At 39.0% G+C, this 27897-nt stretch overlaps 1 protein-coding gene across 2 annotated transcripts in view; it reads right to left on the bottom strand.

Moving 5' to 3' along the window:
- Positions 1-230: 230 nt before the first annotated feature.
- Positions 231-27897, bottom strand: part of GTF2F2 (general transcription factor IIF subunit 2) — an 80966-nt gene continuing 53299 nt past the window's right edge. Inside the window, exons 7-9 of one of the 2 annotated variants that reach the window (XM_082278393.1) lie at positions 9459-9558; positions 4904-5047; positions 231-366 (exon numbers count right to left, since the gene is read on the bottom strand). In XM_082278393.1, coding sequence (XP_082134519.1) covers positions 247-366; positions 4904-5047; positions 9459-9558 — 364 coding nt within the window. In that variant the 3' untranslated portion in view covers positions 231-246. Of the gene's footprint in view, positions 367-2151; positions 5048-9458; positions 9559-27897 lie in introns of those variants that run through there. The other variant, XM_082278392.1, reaches the window with a different exon arrangement.

The following is a 27897-nucleotide window of genomic DNA, read 5'->3' on the forward strand; positions in this document are numbered from 1 at the left end:
AACTCAAAAGATTTCTAATAAAGATAAATCTAATACAAGTTTATTCTATAAACTTTTCCAGTCAAAAGACAAAGCATATTTAGAAACATACAAGAAATATTCCTTGGGGAAAAAAGCTACAGAAAATTACAAAGTATCAGCTGCTTTAATTTTTCTTTATCCTTGCAGAATTGCACTGTGCTCAGTCCTGTCTGTAAACACCACAGTTCCCTCAGTGCAATTACTCTTATTCCATCAATGTTTTTATTAATCACTTTTTTCTTCTCCTTGGTAATGTCTGTATTCTGGCTTCAGCTCCCATGTGTTTTTGTGGGTCCCCTTCACATTGTAGATGCCTATTTCTCTCAAAATTTCCTTCAAGTATATCTGAAAGGAAACAAAATTCAAATTAAACAGGCAGCCAAATGCTACAGTTCCTACACACCTGCTCAATCACATGGACTCAGTTCCTAGGGGGCAGACAGCCCTGCTGGCTGATGGGCACTAACTGGTGTGGGAAGGACTCTGGGATAGACTTCAACCCTCAGGCACCAGCAGGGATTAGGGCAAGCCCCAGGGATGCAGCAGGGAGCACCCGAGCCCCAGGGGTGATGGCTCCCAGGCAGTCCCTCTGAGAAGCAAGTATGGTGAGATGGATGCTCCAGGGACTGCTGAAATGAAGTTACCAGCACCTCTTGGGAAGTATTATCTCACACATCTTCCTCCTGCTGGAATTCCTACAATTGAGCTAAAAGCTCTTGACCTTTCTTCTTGCTTGGACTGGGATTATCTTGAAACTCCTTGTCTTATTCAGACTTTGCCAAAGCCTCAAGCTGTTGATTTTCCTGCCATTTTCCAAAGCTTTAAGCATTTTATTACAGCCTCATTTTTAGAGGAGCGTTGAGTATGTGTCTGAGAATTTTCTAATACATTAAAATATTAAGGCTTGGAAGAGAAAGAAAAAAACCAAAACAAGTACAGCTATTATACCAGTAGTATAATCTTTGACAAAACACAACTCACTGATATTCCCCTCCTTCACTCTTTATAATAAACACCAGTAATTTTCTTAAGAGTCACAAGAGCCTGCTTTTTTGTTTAATTATTAATTGTGACTGATATGAGTGGATTGTCATGGCAACCACCGACCACAGTTTCAGAATCCCCACATTAAATTCATAATTGCTTTAGTTTGAGCAATTTAATCCTATTGGAGTGCTTACATTGAACTGGAGTTGTTGGAAAGCTTGTATTTTCTTCATCTACAGTTCCACTAAGTGCAAATATCAACATACTCCAGGCCATTAAAAGCAGCAAATAAGTGTTGAAGACACAGGAAAATAAGAAAGGTTGATTGCCTAAGGTCTGTTCCCTACACTCGTCCCCCCTTTGCTAAATGGAAAGCTAGGAAATGCATAAACAAAAAGTATGCTCTCAGTCAGTAAAAGAAGTCTCTTTTAGAGAAATTTATCCTTACTCTCCATCTCAGCTACACATCAAAAATATACAAAGCAGTCTACCAGGTATGAAAGGTGACCGTCACAGATGTGTATCTGAACCAGTTCCTTAGCGTGTTTCCTTTCAGCTGAGCAGCTGGGCACAGGAGCACGGAGTTCCCTGCGCAGGGGGGGCTCCTCAGCCTTGGGGGGCGCTGGATGCAAAGCCCAGCAGGTGGCAGCAGCAGATCACCGACATCCTCTCGCAAACCTCGTCTGTTGCAGAGATGCCGTCATCATTTCCGTCAGGTACCCGGGACACACGCCCGCCACCACAGCGATGCACCACGCACGGTGTAAAAGGTGCTGGGAGCAGGTGAGAAAGCCATTTCTGCATGGCTGTGTGTAGATGTGTACACCTGCATATCCACTGCCTGGTTTGCACACGAGGCAGTGCCACCGACAGACACTTCAAAGCATGGCAGAGTGGGTGGGAGAAACACCTGGCTGCAAGGTTGAAATCTGCTCTAGACCACATGGACAGAGAAATGGAAAAAATCCCCCATAACTGCACTCGGTGCCACGAGGTATATTCATGTGCAGCTCCTGGGCTGGCAGATCTAGTCTGTACCTGGGAATCTGGGTCACAAGGTGTGACGCTGCTGCTGAGCTCAGGCAGAGTGGAACCACTGTGGCTGAACTTTCCACAGCACCCACCCAAACCCACCCACCCAGCTATACGATGGCTATTTTAAATTTCAATTACTTGTCAGACCTAATTACCCAGGCAGTTCTGCTTCTCTCAGGGCAAAGCTTCCAAGAGCATAATGAAATGGAACAAAACCAACCCAAATGGAAGAGCAAGGCAAGGTCTGTGCCACAGGTAAGGGCACTTCAAGCTGGAACCATGAACTGCAGCAGCTGAGGATTTGCAACATATCCCTTTTTCCCCCCTCTCTGCTGTGGGGGGCAACCAGGCAGCAGGGGTGTTAGGGAGGGCAGCTGAGACCATTAACCCCAAAACAACACTGTGTGCACAGACTACACCGAGCTGCTGGAGTTTTTAGACAGTTATGAATCATGGATAATCCTGCTGTGCTGTACTGTACCTGAGAGCAAGTGGCTTGAAGAGATCAGTTCAGGGGACGTTATGATTTTTCCTGCAGGATCAATTCTCCTTCTAGAAACCAGGACTTCTCACCTGCACCAGGCTGGCCTATATATCATGAAGCATAGTGCTCTGATAGCATACCATGGAGAGGAACACCACACTACTCCCAGTGATGCCACATACTGAATTTTAGAGTCTGGCGATTGCTAATCAGGGGGCCACAATTTTTTCTCAGAAAGGGATCCAGTATGTTTATGTACATATAATTCTAGCACAGAAGCTCATCTGTAGGTGATGTGTTTGTATATTTAAAGCATCCTCTGCTCTGTTCCACCTTCCCTCATGATGTTTTCCATAAAAAATGAAGTGTTATGGAATTATAGGATAAAAATTTCTGAGAAGTTAACTTACCAGCTCTGAAAATCCTTCTGAAACTTTGAGGGGGAAATAAACCCCTCAACTGTATTTAGGATAACCATTACTTAAAACTAAAATAGAAGAAAAAATGCAAACAATCTACTCCATTTTTTAAAAATACAGTTCATCTTAGACCACTGGTTCCATACTGGTTCCATTCTTCACGAATATTTGGTTGCTCACAGAGAGTTGTATTATGTTCACAGCCATGAAGCCCAAGTCTAGAATTACTCCAATATTTCCAGGGAGCATTCAATACTTTCATCTGGGTAGGTGGCAAAAGATTTACCTACTACTGCAAATTGTTATTTTGCATTAGAATGAAAAACAAATAAACCCAGGTTTCCCTAGTACAGCAGTAATTTACATTCAGAAAAGACTTGTTTCATTATTTCATGACACAAATAAAGATGGCAGCAATTTCTTGTGTAACATGCAACATATTCTGTAGCAAGGGTTTAATTTACTGTTTACATTTACCATTATGTAAGAAAAATACCTTTATTTATTTGTAACTTCAAGTTCTCCAGTGGCTTAAGTGGGAGTTGTGGGTGACTACTGCAAGCTGATGTCATGCTAGATGAGATAAATCTGTACAGACTTGCACTCAAAGTAATCGAGGTAGTGACTGCCACACTTCTCTTACTAAAAAAAAAACCACCTAAAATTTTCTTGCCACTTCCTCCGTATCTTCCCCCTATTCCTTCCTCCTTCTCAGCTCCCATGACCCACACACCTTCTCTGCCACAGAGATAAGGAGCTGACTCATGAGATAAATGAATGGAAGACACAAATATGTTACTCAACTTTCAAGTTTCTTTCAAGGCACTAGAACCCAGTGAACCTACATGGATTTGAATTGGGTAACATCTTTGTGCAGCTCCTAACCAAACAGACTGTTCACTTATACAAATGCTCTGACACTGATACACTTAATTCTAAATGTGAAGTGAGCAAAACTAGTAAGCATCTTCATTTCCCCCCCTTTTTTAGAGTTTTTTTTTCCATAATCCAGCTGTTACTGTTCTTTCTTCTGCCTTAGCTCTAACAATTTATGACTTGTTGCTCCATTTAGACTCAAACATAATTAAGTCCCCTTAAGTCTTCTGAAATCTGCAGCTGGGTTGAGGATAGATATTGAAGTTGGCAGTGAAAAACATCAAAAACACCAAAGGTCCTTCACATGTCACTGCCTCCCTCCCACTCTTGCCTGGTCTGCTCAAGGAAAGCTTCAACAGGGGAAGAAGGGAAAGAACTGGGAAGTTATGGTTCATACATGAGGAGGCTGACAGCCACTGCAAGATAACAAAACCATCACATATGCAGATGTCTTGGTGCTTTTTTTGTTTGTGTATCAAAACACTGTTTAAAAGAAAACCCCAAATAAATCCTAAATATCAACCACCTAAACTCTTAACCTAAAAATTATCCTATTTACAAAGGAAATTCAGTGATTTTGAAGGCATTGACACAATGCCTGAACTCCTAACATGGATAATCCCTGTATTTAATACTAATTACACGAAATATAGGAAAAGAGTAACCCCTGTTGCTGTGCCAAAATAAAGTTCAGAAGCTGAGAGAAAGGCCAACCACACACACACACAAGCTCTCTACTGCCAAGAGAACTAGGCTTCAGTGAGGACAGAAGTAGCAGGGGAGACAGGAGAGCATTACAGAATTTGGTTCCTAGTATTAAAGCAAACCTAAATAAAAAAGAGACCATTTGGTTATTTAAACCATCTCTGTCAGGAAAAAGCACACTCATTGCAATGTTTGGTATCCTACCCTGTCACACAGTGCTGAACTTAAAACATGGTGATTTCAGTTTGTTGTAAAACATATTCAGAGAGGAGTTTCTAAGGCATATAATATATACTAAACTATTTTTTGGATATGTAAAATACACACAGTAGTAACTACTGAAAATGGTTGTATTTACAAGACTTCCAGTACATACCACAGGCTGTTTGGTTATGTCCACCAGGTCTTTAATGTTGTAATACTGATGTTTCTCAAAGGCTGAAAAAAGCATGTCCAACACTTGCTGTTTATCAGCTCGAGCTCGTTTCCCATCTTCCTTCTTCTTCTTCTCATATTCAATCTGTCACAAAACACGTTATAAAGACATTCATATGTAATGCTGTATAATTCTCAGTGCTGAATATTAAGCCACAAAAAAAACCTCTTCTATTTAATAAAACACTGTTCAATGACTCAGTGCTTTTTCATCTGGAAAATTTTCTTTTGAACATTCAAATGTTCTTTTATGAACATAAACTAAGCACTTTGTCCTCAGCACAATAACCTTCTCAGATGTGTGTGTCTGCTTTAAGCAGAAAAAAAAAAAAGCAGAAACAGAGCCTGCAGGTACCCAAACCTGAAAGGAGAATTAATAATAGTACAGGAACCCAAACTGAGATGGTATTCTCACTCTACCTCTGTTGATACCAGCTTCTGAGGTACAATGACAAATGTCTAACAACCTCCAAATTGCCATGCTCAGGAAAATCCACAGGCCAACATGGCTACATCCACAATCATAACTAGCACCTGCCCAAAGGATGCTCCCAATGGCCCTTGAACACTGCCTCATTTTCTCAGAAACAGCACTCAAGGCATCAACTCCATAAAGATACAACCAATCTTCAAAGACACACTTTGAGGATGTGGATGGTTTCTCTTCAGGAGAAACCAAAGTAGCATACATGAAGTTACACTAGTCCCAAAAGCCCAAACCTTCTAAGCAGGCAGAGGCTTCTTGTTGCCACACATCATCCTACTTCAAACTGTACATTAAAAATTACTTAACCACTACAATCTGCACCCGATGACTATATATTTTTGCAGAAACTTTTATCACCTCCAAAAATACTTCCTCTGATTCATCATCAGAAGCAAAATTTGCACAGACCAGCACACCCCAAACAAACCCCAATTCCCACAGAGCACCAACCACAACACCTGCCAGCATATCACCCCATCCACCCCCAATACCACCCTCGAGCAGAAGACCATCCAGCTCCTTGGAACCAACAAAAGTGATCCAGAAGGTAATATAAGTCATGTAATCACCAAGTGCTTTCAGGCAAACTGCGTGGGTGAATCCACAGCGGCACAATGTACAGCAGGAAAGATGCATGTGATCAATAAGGGACATGTGCCTGGCTGTAAGTGGGATAATTCTGTATGGGAACTGTTCTGCTTCTGATGGCTCAAACCTGGCCCTCAAAAGGAAGACCTGCAGTTAAAAAGCCTAGAAATGAAAATGCAGAGTTCTACTGGATACTAAAGATCTTATTTTTAAGAAGAAAGATTGGTTTTATAGCATAATTTATTTCTTCCTATCTATCCTTGCCAGCTAGCTGCCTCCTACTCTTGGAGTGAAAATATCCTGTCTCTTGGTAGCTGTCCCAAAGTGGCTAAAGACTATTACCACCTTTGCCATAGCTCCCAGGTCTCCAGCCAGCCAACTACTTCTTTCAAATTCTGAAAATGATGTACATCATTAAACTGGATGCAGAGCAATTGTTCCCAACCTGTAGCTTGAAGTCTCTTGCTTCTGCTTTAAAGCTACAATGGGTGTGCGCAACCAAATACTTGCCTGCTTTTCTAACTCCATGTAGTGTTATAAAAGCTACAATCTCACCACACAAAGCCATCACACAATTGATTTTTATCCACTAACACAGTTTAGTGTAATTATTTAGCTCTTTAGCCACTGCATTTAAAGAAGAACAAATCTTTGAAACAGTAATAGCTTTGCAACATAGCAAACTGTAACATCAAGCAAACCAGCTTGACAGTACATCATCTTGGTTGCCATGATCTACAGCAAAACTGCTACACCACAGACATGAGAGTAGGAACATATGACACTGGCCTTCCTATAAACAACAGCATGTCCAAAACATCTGCTTCTTCTGCAAGTCCAACAGACAATTATTATAAAAATTCCATGTGAATATTCTAATATTCTTAATTAATTAATGTATAAAATCAATTCACATAGAAAACTGAATATCAAACCCACCCTTTATTGAAAAGTTATTTGCAGCTGGTAACCCAGTTGCCCGCTCTCTAATTAACAACACTCCAGAATTTCCCTCTAACTTCAGCAACAGCTTCCAGTGTTGTCTAAAAACAGAGCACATTGTGAAGTGCTAAAAACAAGAAAAAGCCTGGTGTCTTCTGTTGTTGATTTCTTCTCTTTGGTCTTGTGAATACACTGCTCATAGCAAGTTACAATGCAGCCTTTCACTTTTTTTCCTTCCTGTTTTCTTTGCAAACAGGATCTTTTATGTAGTAGGCTTAAAGCACTTTTTAATAGTCATGTAATAGAATGCACCTACACTGTAAACTAATTGGATTTCTTTAAAGTTGTGTGGTTTTTAAATTTAAAAAGCATTCAAATACTCCTCGATTTCAAGGAAGGACCATTTTAGAACAAGCTGTTTAGCACAGAAGTTGTGAGTTTATCACCAGAAGACTTTATACTGATATCAGTTTCTCTTTGTTTACCTTCCCGGGATGCTGCTAAGCTTGCTGAAAAGCTGCCAAAAATGCCTTCTTGAAGGTATCATTAGTACTGAAGCTGATATAACTGCTTTGGTAGACAGCTAGCACAGAAGTGATAGAGAAGTGAGAATAAATCCAAAGGGTCATCTGAAGATGCTTGAAAGTACTCTTAAAGGTCTTCTTGTCTCCTGGAGCATGGGTACCAACCTCTACAGTACAGGACAGTGGGAAGAGAGGACCACAAAGAAACCACTGAAAGAAGCCTCTGAAGGGGCTGAACTGGAACCAGAACCACTGAAATACTTTTCTGCTGTATTATGAAAAATAATTAAGTCACAGAAAGGTTCTAGCTGCAAGAATATTAATCTTGCAACTTTGTAAACACATTTAATATTTATAGATATAATGGAGGTCCCTTTCCCAGAGAAGAAAAGCTTAAGTTACAATCTTAGCATACATTGTAATGGAATTGCAATTTCTTCTAATAAAAATGTAGGCTTAATATAATTTCTTGCAAAAATAACCTCATCAGTTTCCCAGTCCTTGAGTTCAAACAAGCTATTGCTATTTCCCATCCACATGTAATTTATTTCCCTCCTCCTTCCTGTTGTATGTTCATTTATAAGTACATGGAGAAGCCACACTTAAGCCCCATTTTATATTCTTTCCTTCAAGAAATGTTAAGCCTTTCTGTCTTATTTAGTAGATACTCATTCTTCTCTCAGAAACTGCCCACATGATGACCAAATGTATTAGCATATATGATAGCTTGTACACTATTATTTCTTTCTTGTGAAAATCCTGTCTCCAACACAGCAGCCATACGATTACATGCAATGCAGCAGGTTCTAAGAAACCAGTTTCTGCTTGAAAACAGCAAAAAAATTCAACATGGACTTTTTCTCCCAGTAATATATCCTTTCAGCCATCTAACCTGAACCATAATAAAATATTTATTCCAGAACTACAGAAGGAGAATACCAGCAGCATCATAAAACAATATACTCATACAAAATTGCATCGGCATAGCAGGATACATCAGTGTGATTGTTTTGGTTAAACATCATTCCCTCAGCTGCAATAGTTATATTGGTATGACCATTGATGTATAGAGCAGATTTTGAACAGTAACTACTACAAAACAGTCCCATGAGAGAGAAACTATTATTTCTGGTTCTGTGGCAATAGACTGACTTTCATAATAATGCTTAAATATCATCCAGTATATTGTCACTTGTTTTATGTAAATAAAATCTTAATAAAAAGTGTGAAAGTTTAAATGACTAACACAGTGATTCATTTTCAGTATGACTTAATGTTCCTCACATTCAGCAGTAATAGCAATTCTATATGCATATGTACAAACTACTCAAAGAGGATCTTTAAGGAAAAGGACATTATAGTTTACATGTACATCAACTGATCTGGAACAGCAGTGTGGGTGTAATATTGACAGTGCCAATGATGCCAATAACATGTACTGTGAAGGTATGAAACTGAGAAAAATTGTCAGCTGTTATTTTTTTCCACTTGTTGCCAGTTCCTCCAAAGGACTGGAAACTAATGATTCTTTTCAAATCCTTTACCCTCCTGCAGATGGTAAGTTATTTGGCTCAAAAGACTGCTTCCACATCTCATAGCACAAAGTCAGAACTGCCTTTCATCCACAAATGTCAAAATTAAATAAAAAAAAAATATTAGAGGAAGAATGTAAAAAAGCCACTAAAAAGGGTTGGGTGAAGGTGGTCTGCACTCCATCAGATAACACAAGACACTTAACAATTGGCAGACCTTAGCCCCAAGGGTGATACTGGTCTTGAGACAGAAAGAAGATCCCCAGAAGATAAAATCAAGGAGAAAGCAGATGACATAGAGCATTTCCAAAGACAGTGGACAACTGTGAGTGAAAGAGCTGCTGGACAGCAGCAGAGCAGTCCTGGAGTCCTAAGCAAAATTCCTCCTGAAGAAAAGGAGGGAAAATACTAAAAGCTACTTACATTATATTGATGATTAGCCACTGGTTTATAGTTCGTGGTTACAGCTTTGTCCAGCTGCTGCGATAACCTTACAGGTTTAGAAGATTCTTCTATCTGTAATCTATAAAAAAGAAAACAAGAATAAAAAGTTCAAACACACTTGAAGTGAATTCCAAAAATCTGCAAGTATGAACCAGCTGTTACCAAAGGTCAGCTGCAAACAATCCACAAGGCAGAACAGATGCACTCTTCCGGATTAAGTTCTTCCTACTCATTTTTGCTTAAGGACACTAAACTATTAGGGTGCTATATGCTACAGAAGATACTGAAATGCTGAAAATCAAGCTACTGTGAAGAGAAGATACTAAAAACAAAGCCTGAACACAAATTTCACTGCAAAAGCCTAATGCTCAGGTTGAAAAATAGCCCTTGCTTAAAAAAAGATCAAGCCCCACCCAAACGAACCCAGAATCTCAGAGTTTACTCAGCTGAGGGATGAAAAAGCTTTTTGTCCACCTCTGCTGACCCCATGACCTCCTCTTAGATATTCAAATGTAAAAACATAAAATTCCATGACCTTTCTTTTGGCATTACAGTACAGTAAGAGATTACAAATAACAGTTTTAAGAGCACTTTTAAAGATGTGAAGACAGAAAAATCCACCCAGCTTCAAATCCATGTGCCATCAAGACTCTTGTCACACAGACAACAAGTGACCTTCAGTTCTCTTTGGGAAAGACTCTGAGAAGGTCAGAGGTTGAGGACATCTTGTCACGCTCATCCCTATGTAATTTAAAGCTTCTGTATGATGACGTAGAGAGAGTGTTCCATTTACTTCAGATTTAGCACTCAAGAATTTCTACTTGAAATGAAGATGCAAGAAACCAAGCTCTAGAAAAGCACAGGACAATGACCCTTCAGACAAAATGGTTTTATGGCACATAGAATTAATTACGTTGTTAAATGTCTTAATTATCAGTGAAGCTGTTTTGTTTCCAAAGGGGTATCTCATAGGCAGAGGAGTCAATTTCCACTAAACACAGTACAACACAGCTCAATAAATGTACAGTGATGCTTGCATCTTTCCAAACAAAAATTAACATGGTGACATTAATGCAAATAGTAACTGCATGTTTACTACTGTAAAACATAAAAATGGTAAAACTGGCAGTTCTTTAAAAACAACTGTAAATGTTTGAGATCACTGATTTATTTTTGTAAAGATATCATGTATGACCAAAAAGATAAAAGTTTAAATTCAGCATGTTTCTGATTTAACACCTGAACAACCTAAATAAATTACATTTGAAGGAAGTATTAAATTAAGAAATAAATTCTCTAGTTGTAGCAACCGGAAGGAAAGCAAATCATCCTTCATAGCTGGTATTGCTGGACAGTAGGTGGGGGCAGTTTTTTCTCATACACAGACATAAACTTGTTTCGTCTTGAATCTTTGCAGACTTGTCATTTGTTCTGCAGTTTTAACCACTCTTAAGCAAGCACTGCCTCATATTCTACATTTTTATATCAATGCTGCCTTCTGTCCAAATGTAGCATGTTTCTTTCTTAGCTTGAAGGAAAATCAATTGGAAGGGAAATGAACAGTGAACATTTTTTGCTTATCACAGGAGTTTATCTTTTGGCCTTCAACCTAATTAAATGACTTTAAAGATTTTCTTGATCTGGTTACCAAAGGTCTTCTAAACTCACATTTCACAAAGAGGCATAGGCCAAAACTAAATCACTATCTTTTCTACAAATCTGTCTTTTTCTCTACTTCTCCATTGCTTAATATTTTTCTTTTTGGTCTCAATAACTTTAAAAATTTTTAAATAGTTTGGCTTTAATTATTTTTTTTTTCCAGTTCATCGTGTTTCCTATTGGTTTGATCTGGGGAATTTTCCAGTCCTCCCTCTCCTGTATTCTAGCTATTTTTCATCTCACTTCTCCCCCCATTTTTCCTTTACATAAAGGAGATTTCCTGCTCAACCTGTTTACTGATACTGCTCCTGCTCATGAGACAGGGGCTCCTCGAGACAACCTGGGAATTCTTGTCACTCTCTTCCCCTCCAAGGCCACTGCACCAACTTCATGTACACCAGATTCAGTTACTTGATTTGCAATGCTGTTCCAGAGTCCTTCTCACTACAGCTACAGCACAGAGTCCTAACAATACTTAAATACATCAGATGGTGTCATGTTTTCAGGGAGTGCCAGGCATTCAGCACTGGCATTTCTTCATGATTAATCCTCCTTGCACTGGGCTTTATATTCATTACTCTTTACAACATAAATTTACAATATCCTTCATTTCTTCAGGTAAACAGCCAAAGAACATTAGCTCTTCAACGATGAATTGTCAGTCTTGGACTTCAGACACCACTCATGTTCAAGGTCTCTGCCTGGTCTAGCATTCTAAAATTACAATAGAGGAAATTTCAACCCCATTTAGTGCAGCTTCCTTTAATTAATTCTTCTTTGGACAAAAGTACACCAGCAATTTATTTCTTAACATTTTTCACTCACCATGCAGGATATGCATTTCAGCTCTTTTATGTTAACCTGCCAATTTCCAAACCAGTAAAAAACCAAATGTGTAAGACAGCTAATACACTTCTCAGAGGCCTCCCTCCAAAGGTTGATGGCAGTGAAGTTACATTTAACAAGTAAAGTCCTCCAGCACAAAATCTTGAAAGCAAAGAAAAACTTACTGCCTGCTTAGGAAACAGAATGGAAGCCTACCAAGTGAATTGGAAAGGGACTATCTAAGTTTGTTTGTGAAATGGCAGAAGACTTCAGAAAGACCTATACATAGCAAGTAACAAATCCATCAGCTACAAATGTATCTCTCTGAAATTTCAGAGGTATTTGTGTTGTACTTTGAGATCTCTTGCCAAAGGTTTCCAAATTACAACCACAGATCTCACAGATCTCAGATGGTCTTTAGAAAACTGGCTTTACAGTAAAATGTTAACTTTTTTTTTTGTTTCTACTGCTGTAGTGAGAGCTAAAAATACACTACATCCCTGATACTACTTTTTAGTGCAAATAATTACAGCAATGGCCACATGCCAATATGGAAATTTATATGGGAAGCACGGTGACTCAGGAGGCAAACCTTTTTATTAATAGCATTTATTCTACACATGCATCTTGCTCTTCTCCCTAATGGCTGCCCTTCTCATTTATTTTTCTGCAGCTTTCATGATTTCACAGGGAATGACAGAGCCTCAGGTTACCTTCCTTCCACCGGGCTTCCATGTGGAATATTGTCACAAAATCCTATGTGGAACAACAGCTGCTGCACATCTGGAGTTGGCCTCCCAAAACCACATGAATAAAGAGACTGACAAACACGGCATAAACACCAAATTAGCAAATGGTTCACGTGGGTATGAAGCACTGAAGTTTGCTTAGTGCATTACAAAGGGTAAAGACAAACAGCCCATAATCATTTTGTCCAGATGATTTGTTGGTATTTGCAGTGAAAATACAGCATTTGGGTTTTTTTTCAACGTCTGTCATATTCAGAAAGCAGTATGTCTGGGGGAATATAATTGACTTTTTAATTTTGCAGGGCTGGTGTCTGAAAAAATTTGATTAAATATATAAATTTATACATTCCAGTAATTATACACTCAAAAACACATAACAAAAGTAATAAACTGGGCATTATTAAACTAGCCTTTTAGATTGATGTTTTAACATGTTACAGATATAATTACTTTTAAGTGTTCATTTCTTAAACAGAATTTAAAAAGCGGTATTAACCAAGAATGTCAGGCAGTGTTTTATGCAGAGTTTTATCAGAGTGGACCTGCTGAATCTTAATTGAAACTGCTGGTAGGAATAAAGAAAAAAATCAATAGATATTCTGAGCCACTGGTGATACTGATTTAAAGGAGAAGTGGTTTTTACCTACTACTCTTTATTATGATTTCCAGGAATTAAAATACTTAAGTTATGGCTCAGAACCATACACAACTCTCCAAAAATTAAATTTTCCACTGAACTCTTGTTGAAATAGCTAGAGCCACAATTCATGCTAATATCTGGCCTAAAAAAATAAAGAGAGAATGCAGATATTTTTTCCCCAAAACTGCCAGTGAATTAGCAACAGAGCAGCCACCAGCCTGCACACTGTGGTTTTCTCTTCCACCCCCAAGATCAAATATAGCTCTTCCGCCTTGAAATACAGCAAGCAACCAGCACGGCATCAAATTCATCATGGTCGTTTCCCAGCAAAACACATTTCATACCACAGCTTTGATTTGACATTGTGCTTAACAGTTGAATAAGGGGGAAAAAAACATTCAAACAGACTGGAAATAATTCCATAGGACTTGTCAACATGTAGCAAGCTGATACAGGGAGACAGATAAAGACAGTATGTACATTCCTAGGAAGAGATGTTCATTGTTTTTTAAACACATGCAATTTTCAGCAATAAAAAATAAACCAAAGACCTTTAGAACTGATAATCTACTGTGATTAATCTTTTGTCACAAAACAAATGTTTCAAAGATTTGAAGCAAGTATTAATCAGAAACACTGCTAGGGCTTGAATTCTTTGCATTTCTAAAGAAATTATTTTACAGATGAGAGAGGAAGTTTCAATTCCTTTTTGTGCCTGGCTATATGTACACAGGGGACCAGTAAGTAAAGAGTCAGCCTTGCTGTTGCAAAAAAGGAAAAGTTGGGTTGCTTCTCTCTCTGCAGTATCATCCAGCAGAGAGGCACTGGAAGAGAGCAGGCCCACTGCCCAAAGCTTTGGCAGGGAAGAAACACAAATTCTCCATCTCTGCACAGTTTTGTAGCTTTTTTCTGACTGGTCAGAGAAGTTCCCAGTCAAATACTAGGGAACTGAAAGCCAAGGACTAATGGTCTCATAGTTCCTTACTCAGTAATTCTGTACTAGAACCAGTTTCATGATACCTGGTATGGGTCACAAAGTTTTTTCTTTGCTTCCTTATTTTGCTAAGTATCCCAAACATGACAGAAGTAAGTACATCCTGAAAAAATCTCATCCAAAACAAACTAATAAATGTAACAATATAGCCTCCCACCTACTCCTCTTGTGCTCATTTGGACTTCTGCACCTTGCTGAGGTTCAGGTAGCATTTCTTTTGACTTTTCTTCCAAGCAAGAATATCAGTAATATAAGAAGCAAGCAGATGATCAAAAAGAGATTAACATTCTTACAAGCTACTGAAATTTAAAAAGTTTTTGTAATTCTGTGAGAACTAAGGGAATTCAGCACCCTGTGGTGCACATCCTGCTAAAACAACTCGATGGCAGTGCTCAAGCACAAACAACATAGGATATTACCAGAATGTCCACACCAGTAAAAACACACACTATCTAATAATAAAAATGACAATCTGTTGCTACACAAAACAATCTGTCATATATTCTCAAAGATAAGAACAACATGCAAATTCTGCACGTTTTGTTTCATTGCAAGGAGCCCTACTGTCTCACGTTCCATGGAGGCGGATGACAGCCTCCATTGCACGTATGAATCCACTGTTCTTCACTCAGTGTTACTCCAGCACAGTCAAAGCAAAGTGAGTCTGTCCCCATTTATAAAGACTAGACAGGCAGACAGAGAAGAGCATGAGCTGAATGGAAATGGCATTAAGAAGTGCATTTGCTGGCGTTAAATAACGAAATGTTTCAGATTATTAATACAGAATATGATTTATAACTATTTTTAAGTCCTGAAACCCTGGCATTTCAAGAAAAGTGCTGCAATTATTATGTGTTCAGATATTAGATTTTTCTGAAGTTGACATCTTCAACTATATATGTTGAAGGATAAGCAATGAATCATATGAATATATGATAATTTCATGTCTAATACTCAGACAGGCACCCCAGCCACAACTGAAGACTCCAATTCTACATATCTTCCTCCAGTACAGAACATCAGATGATACAAATGGCAGTTCAACAATAAGTAACAATTTCCTATGCATTTTATTTTCTGTATTGACAAAAAGTGAATAATTTATTAAAACCAATCCAGGTTTTCCTCTCTGAGTTTAGTATTGCAAATGACTAAAACCTTCTGGGCTAAGCTTGTGAGAACAAATAATGTAAAGATAAAATAGGACCAATTTTAGCATTCTAGGAGTGATATAATCGAATTATTTTCTCTATTTATTTGATGCACAACTTTAAACATGTTAAGTGAAGCCCTAATGCAATTAGCATGTAAAAAATTTTAACATCTGCTTGACATCACAGATATTTTTAATGAAGCTCACATGTGTTTACAGATATTTCTGCTGGAAGCATTCTGACACTGATAAAGTCAGGCTCTGGCAGTGCCTGGTCCACACTGGGGACAAGGTGGAAGAGTTTTATCTGAGGCTAAGCTCAAAAAGGAATCGTACCTTCATACCATAGAGGTATCGTCTATGACTGTTAAATGAGGTTATAAGTAGCCTATCCATTAATGTGGCTGACAAAGTTTGTTTCTTGTCCCTGCCTCCATGAGGTTTGTCTGTCCAGGTCTGGGTCTCTGTATGTTGTTTGTTGCTTGCCCCTTTTACTCAGCATCCCCTTTTGCAGTGAAAAGGGCCCACGACCAAATATCCTTAAATGCAGATTCCCATTCACCCTTGTGAGCAAGGCAGCCTCTGCACCATCCTTGTCCTTTCAGGAGGACGTGGGTCAGGACTTGGGTCACAGCACCACCCCCTTGCCATGTAAAACGGCCCTCTCAGTACTCCTTAGGCGGTTGATTGATAGAAAGTCATACAACCAACCACAGAATCACAGAATCATTTCAGTTGGAAAAGGTCATCAATTTCAAACATTAACCCATCATTGCCAAAGCCACAACTAAACCATGTCCCAGAGCGTCCCTACACATGTTTTAAATGCCTCCAGGGATGGTGACTCAGTCATTACCCTTGGCAGCCTGTTCCAATGCTTGACATCCACTTCAGTGAGAAAATGTTTCCTAAAATCCAATCTAAACCTCCCCAGGTATAGCTTGAGGTTGTTTCCTCTTGTCCTACCATTTATTGCAAAGAAATGAACACTTCCTTATTACAATTCATGTATTCTGGAAGAGCAGAGAAGTTTGCAGCTTTGCAGTTGTTAAAAATGTCAAGATTTTGCAGTCCTTTCCAACCTACGGTCATCATATGCAATCAATTAGTGCCCAGAACAGAAAAAACCCTCCATTATTGGTTCCTACCATACTTTCAATATTTTCTTATTAATACACATACCATGAACATCTCTGATCTGCCCAGTTTCCTGCCCAACACAAGTGATAACATCAAGTTTGAGAACAAGCAATAGCCGAACTAAAGAGGACGGTCTTCCCTGAGGACCAAGTCCAGGTAAAAGTGCATCCATGCATGCTCAGTTACATGCTGTAGCTCAATATGGGACACTTTATCTTAATTTCTAAGTGGATAAAACACATAAGATTTTTATACCAGGGTGCTTATACTTGTGCCTTATTCCAGTGACAGAAAGGTCTAAAACTAGGCTGAAGTAAAACCTGGATGTCCTTTCATGTTGTCCGGAGCACGTAAGGGTACCTCGACCACAGGCATGAGACAAGGTTTGAGACTGGGAGAGTGATAAGGTACATCAACAAAAAATCAGGCAACGTGCCAGGAGAAATGGGGATGCAGGTGAGATTTTGGAGAGAGAGCTGTAAAGAACCATGCAAATGTACGTGACACACATCAGTCCCACATGGAAAAAGAGAGGGAGGCAACACAGAGTCTGCAAGAGAAGCACTAAACAATAGGAATGGCTGGATAGGCAGCAGTCTGGTGGACATACTCCTGAAAAACAGCAAGCAAGGGGAAAAAACATAGGCTGAAAAGTCTTTGGGTCAGTTCAGCTAAGACACACAGGTGACAACCCACAGGCCTCTGCCTCTGAGCCAACCCTTTGACACTGCAGTCGATACAGCACAGAGAGATGGCAGCATCTGAAATAGAGGTAGGGATGAGTAACCACAGAGCGGTTCCGGGCTCCGGGGGAAGCACCAGCCGCCTCACAAGTCCATTACTAATACTAGAGAAGGCGATCTAGGAAAAGTGACTCATCAGCAAACTAAGCAAGACAGAAAAAGCCCAGCCCTTTAATTTTAACATGAGTATTATCTCCTGAATTAAAGCCAGATAAAGTCTCCTTTTTCACTTCCATTTTCAAAAATGCAATTTCCTTTCCTGCTCTTATTTCCCTCAGTCCTCAAATTTCTCCACAACAAAAGGATTTATTTGCTAGACACTATTTCAATTTAGATTTTAGAAGAGGAATTCTAAATTCTGAACTATTATTTTTCAAAGTAAAACAAGTAGACCTGTCTCAAAATTACATAATCTTCATTTTCCTGACAAAACTAATCTGGTATGCTTGTAGCTGTTTTGAAATGAACAGTAGAAGTAATAGGGATTTTTAGGTCCAGGCAACACAAAGCCAAATAGTTCTTGTCAATCTGAAGATGCAGAAATCATGCACACTTTGCTAATGGGGACAAGAAAAGAGGATTTTAAAAAGTAGTTTGTTAGACAGAAAAGGTACATCTTTACCATGCCCTGAAAGGCCTAGGTCTTGAATTACTGGTAAAAGCAAGGATGATTTACAAGCTCAGTCAATTCACTCCACAATGAAACTGCTCACGGCTAAGGAGGTAGAAAGAAAGAGGCAGACTCTTCGTTACAAGTCCTCAAAAAAAAAAAAAAAAAAAACACCCAACCAAAAAACCCTACAGCACCTCAGCTACATCTCTTCAATATGAACCTCTCCTCCCCTTCTCCTGCAAAATGTCTTTATCAAGTTACAGCTGCCAGCACTCTGCCTCCAAATACATGTTGCCATCTCTAAAACTCCAATTCCCAGATACTTCACCACTCTGCTGATTGCTCTACAAACAGCCACGGCATCTGGCTCAATTGGGGATCTTCCAGTTAAAATTTACTGTAAACAATTTAACAGTTTGTGGCAATCTGGAAAACATTTGGACTGCTTCCCTAGAAAACCTAGCTGGCTCAAATCCTCAACGTTTTTCTCTGTCTCTTCCTTCCTTAGTGCGCAAACCCGAAAATGCCAGATAGCAGAACACCTTTCAGAGGACCTGCCCCTCCCTTCAGTTCAAATACGCTTGGAAACAACCATCAAGGAACTGCTGCAAAGGGCACTGAAAGGCAGCTGCTGTGAGGATGTACTGCACATGCCCATGTGTTAATGACTATATACTGCCTTTGGCTTAGAGGGGAATCGTGCACAGTTCAGCTGCTGTTCAATAGTTTAAACATATGGTTGCACTAAACTGCAGAATTAGCTCACACTGAACTGCTGAATTGACCCTCCCAACACTCTTTCCTGCAAGCAAAGAGAACGAAATTAGTTTTAACTGAACTCTGAAATCACGCTTAATCCAAACAAAATCAGCATTAAGTTAAAAAGAAGAGCTGTGCAGGTTCAGCAATCCTAGAAACCCTAGTATTGCTATAAAACCCAAAGCAAATGCAGGAAAGAAACCTGTCTTTCTCCTCAGTCCATGCAAAAAAGCAGTCTTGCTCATCCCCCAAGTGGAAAATTTAGCAGTTTCTCCTGCAAGCCACAGGAAAAAAAAGGTTACACAGAGCAGACTGAAAGATATATCAGTTAAACCACAAAACTGGTGATTTTTAAAAACTTTTATCATCATTCTTTCAGCCAATTGTATTTCCTTTGCCAGTTGCACAGAACTACTGCTCTGCTGTATTTGCTCGATAGTTTTAACTACATTTTACCTCCTCCTATTTTGCACAACAAGTGCTCCTCCAGCTCCCTCTCCAAATACATTACATACCTGCCCACCTGCACTGGAAAATCACTGCTGGATGTCCCCCACCTGTTCAAGTGGGAACTGTGCTCCCACAAGCAGAACAAGAGGATACGCAGCTGCAGCAAAGCCAGAGGCAGAAACAAGTTGTGCAGCAGGAGCCCAGCAAGCAGGAATAGGGCTGGGAGCTGCCAGGCTGCTCTGCAGCTGGGAGGTGATGGCAATGGCAAAAAGAGCCACCAAAGGGCCACCTGCCACAGGACTCTACTCCCGCTCGCCAGGTTGTAAAGGAAGGTTTTATAGCAGCCCTGCACCATTCAATTTGGTTCGAGTCACCTTCCTCAAGATCTGGTCTTTGAAATATTGATGCAGAGGGCAAACCTGAGTGTTCTTTCCTTAGAAAGCCTGAACTTGGCTTCCGTGCATCATCTTGAGGGTGGTGCTTATCAAAGCCACAGCTGTTATCACCATTAGCCCCGATAAAAGCTCTCGGTAAAGTGAAAATACCTTCAGGATCAGGAGACTGTGACTCAAAACTCAGCTGCAAGCTCTGCTATAGCTTTAAACCAACAATTCTCAAAGTTATTTCAACATTATTTCAACATGATTTCTTTAAAAAGCACACTAATAACCACAAGGCACAACAAGGACATGGCTAGGTTTTAAGGCAACTGAGTCCAGAAAATGTAAGATTTCATTTTGCATTTGAAAAATATAACTTAAAAAATAACTCTGCCTTTGTTTGGAAGAAAAAACCAACATAAGCTTAGCAGTTCAGAACATCATCTTCAGAACATTCCCTAGAGAGCTTACTTGCTAAGAAATAAACTTAGCTCCATGCACTTTGAGCTCTGCTACATTAGTATTTTCTTAATTAGAGATTTTCAGAAGACTGCCTCTTATTTGTGAACACAAAGAAACTCACCCAGACTTTGTGAAGCCATACCTATTCTGTTATTAAATAAAAAGCCCCAAAGATTTAATTATAGATTTGTCTGGCATGACAAATTGCAAAAACAGTTAGTGGCTGAAGCACAAACATTGTCTAGCTTCCCCAACAGGAAGCTGGATAACTGGGTTTTCCATAAGATATGTGTGAAAGCAGACTCCATTCATGTGTAATTTAGTTGTCTTCCACAGGGAAGAAAAAAAAAAAAAAAAAAAAGGTCTTGAAAGAAGTTTCAGGACCATTGTATTTTAAAGCTTGCTTTTTAGTTTTTCTTAATTACACTTAAGGCTGCAATTTAAAAAAATACATATATATAAGAAGAAATGCTCCACACAAATTTCACTGGTTTGTCATGAACTGAATTTGTTAGTGTGAAACCATTATTACTGGGAACTTCTATAGCCTTTAATATATATTATAAGAACTATAAGAACTTCTATAGCCTTTAATTCATTGTGCATATATTTCTCAACTGGCAGTGTAAACCAGTGTGTATCAGTGCACTGGATGTGACTGGGATGGGCTGAGCCTTCCCCACAGCAGCTCCTGAAGTGCCTGAGCAGCACCCCCACAGCACCAAGGCTGACTCTCCAACACCCGCAGGGGCCAGGAGGCTGAGAGTGAGCAAGAGGCTGGGAAGGGACACAGCCAGGACAGCTGACCCCAGCTGACCAAAGGGATATCCTGTACCATAAGGTCTCATATTCAGCAATAAAAGTTGAAGAGAAAGGAAAATGACATTTCTTACTAAGGAGTTCTCTTCTGAAGCAGCTGCTATGTGTACTGGGGCCCAGCTTCCCATAAAGTGGCCGGACATCTCCTGCTGATGGGAAGTAGAAATTAAATCTATATTTTTGCTTTGCTTCCACACACAACCTTTGCTTTCTTTCATTAAACTGCCTATAACTCGACCCATGATGTTTTCCACATTATTTTTTTCCACTGCTCTGATGAGGAGGGAGAGTGTGAAAGCAGTTGGGTGGGCATCTGGCACCCAACCAAGGTTAACCCACCACACTTAAAAATGCTAAAAAATTTGTAACTTTATAAAAAGTTACCTTTAGTATTAGAGATATTTAGAGCTGTAAATGTTTAAAAAACACTTAACATCAATGGGAGAACTTGTCTGGACTCAACAATACACACACTGCTGTTGGCAGAGAATACACATCAGTCAATGCAGGCCAGCTCAGAATGACGTGAACTGCTGGGTACCTGCTCCTTCTTCAGTGGCATACATGGTATTCTTCTAGGAACAATCATGAGATATCACATATACTTCATATTTTGCTACACCTTCTAGTGGAACGTGTCCCTGCTTATGGCAGGGGTTTGGAACCACATGATCCTTAAGGTCCCTTCCAACCCAAGCCATTCTTTGATCAGATGAGAAAGGAAGTATTCTTTTCCCCACTGACATAATACGTTCCTTTTCGTTTACATAATGTAATCACCTTGAAAGGCATCTTGAAAATTAATTTTTGTTATTATTTACTGACTTTGTACAAAAATAAAGTTATAAGCATCTCTAGGGGAAGAGAAAAACAAACCATCTTTTGTGAAAGTTGTGACATTTGACAGCTTTGGAGCTGGTTTAAATTCCATGGGAGATAAATTTTTACATTCTAGCTGTAAGTCTAGAGGACATGAAGACACTCCAGAGAAAAGAACTGGAAAACAGAATCACTTAAAAAGCCCCCAAAAAACCAGCTGTAGCAAATATTTAATTTTTAAAATGTAGAGAACAGTCAAGCAATTACTCAGAAAGGTAAGAAGCCTAACAGGTTTTTTTCCAAACAGATGCTTTTAAATCACATTATTTCTGCAATAATTTTTGGACTACTTGCTCTAGCCCACTAAATCCTTTAATTTAATAACTCCACAACATTTTGGAGGATTCACACATCCTTCACTGCAGCACAAAATGAAACATAAATTACCTACCACTTTCCTGTCTTTATTGCTAGAGCTGCAAATATTTTGTGGTAAGTGGGGAGAAGAAAACTGCCTCTGCAAGCCTGTTTCTCCAGCTATACAGAGCCTCAAGACTTCTATAACAATTCAGCACTTCAGGTCAACTACTTCCTGCTTTAGGGACTACAGAATCTCTGAGCTAAAGAAGACAGGTACTACACACTGTATTCTCTTCTGCATTTGGCTTAGCAGAAGCAGAGCACAAACAGTTTATCTGGTCTCCATAATTTTGGAAAATCCTCCATTCTGAAGAAACAAGGAAACTTCTTTTTCACAATGGGAAAAATGTCAAATTACACAAAATGCTGTTATAATTAATTTAAAATTCCTCTCCACTTGACAAATGAAGAAAATAATTCTCCATCGTTTCTCCTCAAGTGCAAATTCTATTAATGGCTGCATGAAAACTGGGTTTACAAAGGACACTGGCAGCACACTGCTTTGTAGTGCTAAAGGGGTAATGAAAAACAATAATATATAAAAATACCAAATAACAAACAACATAGTATTGTGCATTGAAACAATGTGCCTGTATAAGAGGTGTTCTGTTATGACACACCCCATGTAACACATGAAATAAACGCTTTATTGCCATGAAATACAAACAACCTGAAATGGGACATCTCCCTTTGCACATGTTCCATGACAGACGGTACTGGAATGGTATTTGCTGCAAACCAGATTAAATCAGTTCTAGAAACTGAATTCCATCAAAGAACAGATTGCGCCATCTGCTTCTACTAATATACATTAAAGAATGTGTATTTTCCATAGCTGCATATTTACTCTGTAATCAGAAGGCTATGAGACAAATAGGTATAGCTTAGTTACAGAATGGCTGAAAAGCATCATCATTTGTGAATGTCAAGGGCGTAAACAAAAAAGCACTTAGGGTATTGAAGGCTGTGCAATGAAGTAAGGAAACAAAATTAGGCAAAAGAAAATTTAAGCAGCACACTGGGACACTAACAGTCATTGCAGTGATGAGAGAAATACAAATGCAAAAAGCGTAGATGTAATAAAGTTTCTTACTAATAACATGTAGAAAAAAAAAGAAATTATCTTTCAACTGAAACCTAAGTACGGCTGTCTGGAAATCTGAATTTTTATTACATGATTTTTTGTGCTTTCAAGAAAGACACCCAAATTGAATTAGGAGGTAAGCCAAGATTTGAAGTTTTCATGGAACAGAAATCCTTCAAAATTTGTTTTGGAAATCCAAACATGAAGTTCCCAACACAAAATACGCTTTCCTCAGCAGCTGTTGACTGAAATTCATGCAATTCCTTTCATTTCACGACTGCCATTTTTATGGCTTGCTGTGGTGACAAAAATGACAAAATCTACCTTAGACTCCAGCTCAGGGGCTGCCAAAGCATCTGCAGGACCTTCTCTCTGACAGTGCAGCCAGGTGAGCTGCTCAGAATGCCAGAGCTCTGCACTCCCAGGCCAGCCAGCTCCCCACATCACCCATGGTCAGTACAGCCAGCCACGTGATTTTAGAGCCACTGACATCTCGCACACAAGACCCCTTCTTATAAGCACCTGAAAAGTCAGGCTGACACATTGGTGTGACATTTTGTAGCACACCGATATAATGGCATCGCAAAAATGAATCTGAGGAAAATCCTTGAGAAGCCAGGGTGAGATTTCACCATTATTATTCAATGTATCCTCAGTAGCAAGGATGACTATTTCTAGAAGAGTAAGATACCAATTGCAATTAATGAAACAGTATTTCATTATAAATTGTGGTGTTCTCTTTGAAAGGACAGTAAAAGAAATAAGAATTATTGGGGCATTAATTTTCCCCAGTAAAAAAGCAGAGAGGTATGGAGCAAATTACATTCTAAGACAAAAAAAAAAAAAAAGAGTACAACTCTTCAGGGCCAAAACTGAAAAAAATGAGATAAGAAGATATGACTGAGGTGTATGAATTCATTTGGTCCAGCAAGACAACAAGTAGGGAACAACTGTATGATGTGAATACCAGAAGAAGCAGGCATTAAATTATAGAAAAATCCACAGCAAACTGAGGAAAGCAGTTCTTCACACATCTTGTAAATAAATGGTGGAACTTTTTGATGCAGAGTATTATGAATGTTAAAAGTGCATATGGGTTCCCAAAAAGTAACTTTATTGATGAGTGCTTAACACCAGGACAACCCAGCAGTCCTTGAGATATGACCTGCTGGAGACTTGGGGATTGTGCTGAACAAGTGTCATCAGGTGTCTGTGATTTACCAAAATATGAATATCGATCTAATATCGATATCCAACTGAGACAGACAAAAACTCTCTAACAGTTTAGAGTTAGAAAGAGCATGTTTTATTTGGTGCCAGGCACTGCGTGGGATAGCTCCCTAAGACGCAGGGCCCGATCCAAGCAAACAAAAAGCTTTTATTTACAAAAACTATGAATATCCAAAATACAAATGCATATTCATAACATTAACACCTCCCATTCTCCACTTGATATGGAAATGAGCTTAAATGTCATTAAGCATGCGCAGTGTGTGTTCTGAATTGAGTCAGTGGTCTTGAATTGGGCCAGTGGTCTTAAAAAGATGAAGTATACTCATCTTCCTCATTTTGACCTTTTTGCCTTTCTGAACTTTAACAATCTTAATTACTTTAATGACCTCTAAGTTTCCTCTTGCAAGACTTTTGAATGGGTTCCCACCAAGGGAGGAAATTGGTAATTGTCCTTGTTCCCTACACCAACTTATCAATGTTTCTATTCCTCGTTCTAAGCACAGCTAAGCAAACATACAAATGACCGATCATCGGTTATTTGGTAATCAGTTACTAACATCTTAAAATCCATTTCAGGTCCAGCTCTCTTAACTATTTTAATTAACTCTAGCTGGGCCCAAATTCCTTCCTATTCTAACTAATTTCAACACAACTAGCCTATAACTAAAATCATTATGTTTCTTCCAAATCTATGTTTCACCTGCCCTGTTCCAAAAGCCTTCTCTAAGCCATTACTGGTAACACTTTGTAACAATTAGCAAGACCATTTTTGTCCTGTCCTGACACACAATCTTAATTTCAGACATTAAACATGTTATATGCATCAAATATAACATTATGTGCATCACAGGACAAGCAGAGTGTGCTGGATTTAGCAGGAAAACTGAGGAGACAAGCATTCCCTCCTTCCCTTGAGCAGAGCGAGGCCGAGCCGTGCCCTCCTGCCAGTATCCAAAGAGAGCAGTCGCAATCTCCACTGTGTCACTAAGCACAGCTCTATGCAGGTCTGAAGATTTGGATGTGCCAAGCACTCACTCCAGCTCAATAAAATTGAGACTCCAGGAAGAAAAACACATCAGACACTGTTGTGATTTTTTCTCACTCACTTGAAATGACAGTCTGAGAAATATTAATTACTGGGACAGTAATAATGTTTCATAAACAGCTACTGCAGATAAGAAAAAAAATAATTTTAATGTCATGCTAAATGTGTGTAGATTTAATTAGCTTCTGCTCCAAGCTACCTCTTAAGAGAAGGATGGGATCCAATACAAGGACACAAAGACATATATTGCTGCAATCCCATTGGTGGAAGTAAGTCTAAGATACAGAAGAAAACTGAAAGGGAGACTTTCTGGGTTGACAAAGTATTATTTCAAAACCAAGACTTTTGACTTCAGAGTCCTGCAGGGGAAGAAGCATCTCATATGACCTATACAGACAAAGGAAAATAAGATGAACCTGGTCTTTGCCTGAAACTGGTAAGTGACCATGCTACAGAATTTCTGTCAGGACATGCAGAAGAGCACCATCAGTTCACTTGCAAAAGCAGGACTAGTCAGCTCTTTCATACATCTATTTCCCCACTCTAAGTCACAGCATAGAATCGACCACCCAAAATGCAAAGGCTTTTATGACCCTTGGATACAGGCATATTACACAGAGTGTTAAAAAACCCCAGTAGGCTGTGCCATGACCATGTGAATAAACACAGAGGTGCTGTGTTTATTCACATATTCACATATAAGCTAAACAGTTAAGCCAAAACCAGACAGAAGAGGAAAAAAGTGAAACATTTATTCCTGCTGGCCAATGAAACTGCAGAGAAATCGAATTACTTCTTCAAGATGGACATACATGACAAAGATGGATATTTACACCCATGACAGAAAAGAACTACAAGAATAAAAAGAGAGTAAAAAAAAAAATAAAATTGTGCATTAATGTATTATTTAGAATGAAGTAACATAGTCATGACTTGAGGACAGTCTCAAGCAGGGAACCTATGCATCCATACAGACATTCAGATAGGCCCACCTCCTAAAGCTAGAGAAAATGAAGAATGAAAATATAGACAGAAACACATGACAGATAATTGGAAGGGTTTTGGAAGAGTTTTTTGAGTTATTGAGAAGTCACAATTATACAAATAAAAAAGGATTTCTTCAAAAAGAAATAAAGGCACAACAGTGAGGAAAAAAAATAACCAACAAATAAAAAGGAGAGGCCCATGAACAGCCTTCCTAAGATATTAATTTTCTCTACTTAGGGGAGAGGGACATCAGATCTTGGGGTTTTATCTACTTGGGGTTCTTAGATAAATACATTCATTTGTAGGTGGACACAGTGAAACTACTATTGCATCTAATCTCCATCCAGAAGTCAAAATAGGGCATCCTTAAGGATATTTCAATGAGGAATAGAAACTGGATGGATTCAAGTATTTCTTTCTTGTAATCTTGAGGGGTGTTTTGTGGTTTTTTGTAGATTTTTTATAATGTCTAGAGCATCATATTCCTTGAAGATGGGCTACTAGCTGCTTGGTTTGAGTCACTTACTTTGACAGAGTTGCTTCTAAAAAGCTCCTATTTGCTTCAGCAAGAAGCTGTATCTGAACAAGAATTATTTTGTCATCTAGCTTTTAAATCCTCTAAAACTGATTTTTCTTTCTGTTCTTTATTAATATTGCAATGACCTAAAAGTACTTCTACATTTTGCCAAAACTTCAACAACTTTTTTCTTTAACTTTAGAAAAATTTTGAACAAAACCAAAACAAAACATTATGTTTTAAAAAGTAAAGGAAGATGCCTATACTCTGATTTATCTTATCAGAAAGCAAAAAAGCAGGGTGCACTAAATGCCTGGTCCCTGAGAGCTCAGAGCAGATGACTCTTTTTAGCCTCAATTCCTTTCACTTTTCACAGGGGACTTTCAATTCACACACGAAACTGAAGTGAAAGCCAGGTTCAATTTATTTTATTCTGACATTAACTTAGTCCAGGGCACTTGCTTGTGTTCATAGTAATTAATAAAGAGAAGAGATGTAACTGTCAAGCCAGTGTGAGAAGCCAGGTTATCTGAAGAGCACTTGGGAGACAGAACAACACTTAATCATTCTGAAGGCAGCACTGCAGAATGGGTGACCTCCACCTTTCATTTTATTTCAGGGAAAAACCCCTCACTATTAAGGCAGTATCGTCTTTTGCTTACACAGTAGAAGCAGTCCCGTGAGAAGAGGAAAAAAGAACTGCAAAAGCAAACCAAGTACTAAATGATCACAAAATACAGCTAACACATGGGATTCTGCACCACCATTCATGGGGTGATTTAATAACTGCTGCACCTGGTGGAAGTCTTCCTCAATTTGACAGGATTTAGGGATCAGGCCCTAAAAGCTCCTAGTAACTACTTGGTTGGCGTATCATGACATGAATTCACAACATTGTTTGATTTCTACCTTTTAAATTTTGCTAAA

The sequence above is a fragment of the Coloeus monedula genome, assembly GCF_965178545.1.
Source record: "Coloeus monedula genome assembly, chromosome: 3".
Classification (NCBI taxonomy): domain Eukaryota; kingdom Metazoa; phylum Chordata; class Aves; order Passeriformes; family Corvidae; genus Coloeus; species Coloeus monedula.